This window comes from Orbicella franksi, chromosome 1 (genome assembly GCF_964199315.1).
Source record: "Orbicella franksi chromosome 1, jaOrbFran1.1, whole genome shotgun sequence".
In the NCBI taxonomy this organism is placed as follows: domain Eukaryota; kingdom Metazoa; phylum Cnidaria; class Anthozoa; order Scleractinia; family Merulinidae; genus Orbicella; species Orbicella franksi.
The window spans coordinates 43,477,994-43,483,296 of NC_138145.1; the positions used below are offsets into that span (position 1 = coordinate 43,477,994).

Consider the following 5,303-nt stretch of genomic DNA (forward strand, 5'->3'; position numbering starts at 1 on the left):
ATATCCAAACACCGTCACGGTCATGATTTCCTTTGTTTAAACTTGATGAATTATTAAGGACTTTGAGAAGACTTCTTCAGGTTATTTTTCGTTGTAATGGAAAGGTTTGATAAAGTCTGAGCACGAGGTGAAAATCTTCTAGTCTGAGTCGGACCAACGTGTCCCATCTTGCATAAAACGGCAAGCTAGGAGCCAAGAGCAGGCTCACCTCCAGCATTAAGTTCGCCAGTACTCATTTATACACGTAGGAGAAGAGAAGTACAAAAGTATAATGTTATTTTACACTATAGAGCTTGAGTGGTATTTTCTTTTTACAGGGCTTATAGAGGAGGACGAAATGAACAATCTAGAATACGTTTTTCAAGTCATCTGTGTTGGTTTGGCTATTGCAACTTTCCTTCTCAACACCGGTCGGGGTGAAAAAGCTATAGAGGTCTGCAAAGAATGTTTGAGTTTCCTAAATAATGGGGTGCTGAAAGAAAAGGAGGAACAATTTGTTGATCTGGTTAGCATTGCTATCTACAAAGCAATGTTTATGGCGTATTGTCGTATCCCTGATTACACAAATGCCATACAATACGGCAGGCAACTTCTTTACATTTACCAAGAACGTGGAAAAACAGGCGAAGATGAAGGCATTCTATTTTTAAACCTAGGCATGTTATACGAAAAACAAAATAAATATGTAGAGGCAGGAAAACTTTATGAGAAAGCAATCAAGATCATGAGAGAAACTGGAATCAGGAGAGGGGAAGGAGCCGCTTACGTAAACTTAGGACTTGTGTTTTCATCTCTTTGTCAATACGATAAAGCTATAGAATATCTTGGGAAAGCACTTGCGATCACAATTGAAATTCGTGACAGAGTAGGAGAAGCAGGCTGTTACGGAAAGTTAGGAACTGTGTTTCTATATCTTGGTGAGTATGGCAAAGCTAAAGAATATACTGAGAAAGCACTTGCGATCAAAATTGAAATTGGTGACAAAAAAGGAGAAGCGGAAGATTACGGGAACTTAGGGGCTAACTTTCGATGTCTTGGAGAATATGACAAAGCTAAAGAGTATCTTGAGAAAGCACATGTGATCAGCATTGAAATTGGTGACAGAGCAGGAGAAGCAAGCTGTTACGGACACTTAGGAGCTGTGTTTCACTCTCTTGGTGAGTATGGCAAAGCTGAAGAATATCATAAGAGAGCACTTGCGATCAGAATTGAAATTGATGACCAAAAAGGAGAAGCATCAGACGTTGGGAACTTAGGACATATTTTTCTATGTCGTGGTGAATATGAAAAAGCCAAAGAGTATCTTAACAAAGCACTTGCGATCACAATTGAAATTGGTGACAGAGCAGGAGAAGCAGGCTGTTACGGAAACTTAGGAAAAGTGTTTCACTTTCTTGGTGAGTATGGCAAAGCTAAAGAATATCTTGAGAAAGCACTTGCGATCAGAATTGAAATTGGTGACAAAGAAGGGCAAGCAGCAGACTACGGGAACTTAGGGGCTAACTTTCAATCTCATGGAGAATATGACAAAGCTATAGAATATCATGAGAGAGCACTTGCAATCAGGAAAGAAATTGGTGGTAGAGCAGGAGAAGCAACCTGTTACGGAAACTTAGGAACTGTGTTTCAAAGCGCTTGTGACTATGGCAGAGCTAAAGAATATTATGAGACAGCACTTGCGATCAGGAGTGAAATTGGTGACAGAAAAGGAGAAGCAGCAGATTACGCAAACTTAGGAACTAAGTTTCTATCTCGTGGTGAATACGAGGAAGCTAAAGAAAATCTTGACAAAGCACTTGCAATCACCGTTGAAATTGGTGACAGAGAAAAAGAAGGAAGCTGTTACGGAAACTTAGGAACTGTGTTTAAATCTCTTGGTGAATATGACAAAGCCAAACAATATTATGAGAAAGGACTACTGATAAAAAAAGAAATTGGAGACAGAAAAGGAGAAGCAGTAAATTACATCAACTTAGGTTTATTGTTTCATTCTATTGGTGAACCTGTCGTTGCTGAAGGTTATCTTGAGAGGGCACTTTCAATTAGTCAAGATATTGGAGACTTTGACACAGAGTTTGGATGTCTTGGTGCACTTACAACCGTGAAGTTTACCCAAAATAAGATCCAGGAAGCATTTGACTATCTGGTCTTGAGTGTGGAAAAAAGCGAAAGTCTGCGTGCTTTTCTAAGAGACAACGATCAATTTAAAGTATCGCTTTCAGATACTCGCAGCATTCCTTATTTTAATCTTGCTGCCTTCCTTGTTTCTTCGGGGAATCCTAACAAAGCCCTTTATGTTACAGAGTTGGCACGTGCTAGGGCCTTGGCAGACTTGATGGAAACTCGGTACTCTGTTGAAAGGCAAATCTCTGCTGATCAGCAATCTTGGATTGGCATAGAGAATATTATGAAACAAGAAAGCAACTGCTCTTGTCTGTACATTTCTAGTCATGGAGAGGAAATGTTTTTATGGACTCTCAAAACAAGCGGAGCCATCCATTTTCGAACAATAACAGTAAATGATAGCGGTATTGCTGCCGGATCATCTGACAGCTTGGATGATTTTTTTGCTAAAAGCTTCCGCAGCTTTGGTATTTTACCCGAAGAGGATTGCGAAGATCGATCTTTAAATGACATTGAGCCAAAACCAGATGTCTCTCAGGAAGAGAAGCTCGCCACTTTGCGACAAGGAAGAGGTGAGAATGATCCCGAACAGAATCTAACCTTGTTCTACAATATGCTCATCGCTCCTGTGGCCGACTTACTTGAGGGGTCCGAGATCATCATTGTTCCTGATCCCCGCTTGTACCATGTTCCATTTCCAGCTTTACTTGATGACAGTGGAAAGTACTTATCAGACACGTTTAGGATTCGCATTGTTCCTTCCTTGACCACTCTCAAATGCATCCAGGACAGTCCTACTGACTATCACAGTCAGTGTGGTGTTCTGATAGTCGGTGATCCCGAGGTTGGTAGAGTGCGTTACAATGGTCGTCGTACAACCTTCACACCATTACCCTTTGCAAGAAAGGAGGCAGAGATGATTGGGCGACTGGTGCGTGTTCCGCCTTTGCTAGGAGAGAAAGCAACCAAGCAGGTGGTGCTTGAAAGGCTTCCTTCAGTAGGTCTGATACATTTTGCTGCACACGGTGATGATGAAAGAGGAGAAATTGTCCTCTGTCCCGTGCGGTCTACTAAGAAGTTTCCTAACGAAAAAGAGTACGTTTTGACAATGTCTGACATTTCGCAAGTTCAGCTGCGAGCCAAACTTGTTGTACTTAGTTGTTGTCACAGTGGACGTGGGAAGATCAGAGCCGAGGGAGTTATTGGAATTGCCCGAGCGTTCTTAGGATCCGGTGCACGCTCAGTGTTAGTGGCATTATGGGCCCTTGATGACAAAGCAACAGAGCAGTTCATGAGTCGTTTCTACGAACATCTTGTTGGTGGGGAGAGTGCCAGTGAATCTCTTCACGAGGCCATGAAATGGATGCGGAGTAACGGCTGGTCTGAAGTGAAGCAGTGGGCACCATTTATGTTGATTGGAGATAACGTGTCATTTGCGTTTGGAAAATAAGGGTAAGTTTTCAGATGAGATAACAATAGTTTTATAGTTCCTGCGCTTTGAAGCAAGTATCCTGTAACTTGCATTTGATTCTAAAGAAGTAGCAAGATCCCGGCAATATATGCCAATTCTGTTCGAAGATTGCTTCAACTATTTGAAGATGTGTCCCTAAAAATGAAACTGCACGTCAAGGGTGGAGGATTGGATTTCGCTGATATTTTAATTTTGGAAGGATAAGCGCCGCGAGAGGTTAACAAGAATCATTACATAGTTTTTCGGGTAACTATCCTTTTACTTGAGCGAAAAATGCAAACAATGAAATTTGGTTAAAATCTTCATTTGAGGCACTGCTGAATTTATCACGCAGGTTTGAGAGCCTTGCATGCGAAAACACATCATTAATACTACTGGCCTTAAAATATCGAATCTTTTCACTTTTTTGCTGATCTCTAAATATTCTTTCGAAAGGAATCTGGAAAACATTGCGTTTGTCTTTTGATTTGAAATAATTTAATTTCGAGGGCGTACAATGCACTGTCAGAAAAGTGCTTTGTAAATGAAAGGAGTTTTCACCATGTGATAAACTCTCGACTGGGTTGAGCTTCTGATGGTTGGATTTCAGCAGCCAGGCCTATGTATTTCAGTAAAAAAGGTTGGCCAATGATGGAAGGCGACGTGGTACCTTTTCAAAGTCGGATAAAAATGCAAAGATACGAACTTCATTCAAATTCTTTTATAATCAGTACTTTATTAGTGATTACACTAAAATCGTCTGTAATAGTCAATTTTGCGTCCTATCCTTTAGTGCTGCCAGATTCAGAAACTGCTTGTTTAAGAGTACAATGGAATAATTCTTTGTCAACTCTATTGACCAGTAAGAGCGCGCGTAATATCTGTGGTATTTTATAACAGTCGATAGCAACCACTGGCGTATTTCTCAGCACTATAAAATCACGTTAGTTTGTTAATCCATGGCCAATAAGCACTCGTTTTATTCCTTCGGATCGCGCCAAGTAAGACCCAAACCTTCTTTTTTTAGAACCAGAATTAGATTCATAGAACTGAGGAAGTAGCGTTTTTAATATCTTATGAAGGCTTAATTGAGGCTACTTTACCCCCCCCCCCCCCGCCCCGGGGAAGGGGGCGGGGGGACGGTGGTGCGTGTCGTACCCTTTAGGGTTTAAAAAAGCGGTTTTGGTAGCTTTTAGGGTGTTTAGCCTCATACGTCGTACGGCGGGAACTTTTGCAGTACTTATTAGGGATGTTGAGCCGAAAAAATACGAGTAGAAGGTATTCGAAGCAATCGTCATTAACACTATTAAAAATTATGAAATTGTCAGTGTATGCGTTGATTTAGAATTGGTTCCTCTTAGAGGTGAAAACATTTCAAGCCGCGCCCACAAAATAGGATCTTGGTACCTCTTAGGGGTTCTTTTCGAAATTTCCGACAAGCACCCCCGTCCTTTTTATATGGGAGTCCCCGCGGGACTGTTTACATCAAGAAGGAAACCATTTCAGTTGGCGAGTGAATCTATTGCTTACTCACAATAACTGGTTATTTTCCTGTTCTTACAGAGACGTTGTCCATCAGCCTGGTACTTGGGTCTGACATTGAAATCCAAGATGGCCGCCACAAGGCATTTTCCCGTCGACTTGTGTCCTGAGTACGAACACGTTTGAATCAAAGTGACATTTTAATTTTTGAGTAGAATAATTCCGTGACAAGAATTATTAATGCGAT

General features: G+C 41.1%; 1 protein-coding gene across 1 annotated transcript; it reads left to right on the forward strand.

The window, feature by feature from the left end:
• Positions 1 to 271: 271 nt before the first annotated feature.
• Positions 272 to 3,574, forward strand: LOC145464610 (uncharacterized). Its single transcript, XM_081448516.1, has 2 exons — positions 272 to 729; positions 1,090 to 3,574. Exons 1-2 carry the CDS (start codon positions 272 to 274, stop codon positions 3,572 to 3,574), a joined length of 2,943 nt encoding a protein of 980 aa, XP_081304642.1.
• The last annotated feature ends 1,729 nt before the right edge of the window (positions 3,575 to 5,303 follow it).

Coding starts and splice junctions, on each gene's coding strand:
- LOC145464610 (XM_081448516.1), top strand. CDS start 272: ATGTTATTTTACACTATAGAGCTTGAGTGGTATTTTCTTTTTACAGGG. Junction 730..1,089: donor AAAGCAATCAAGATCATGAG/AGAAACTGGAAT, acceptor TGTGATCAGCAT/TGAAATTGGTGACAGAGCAG.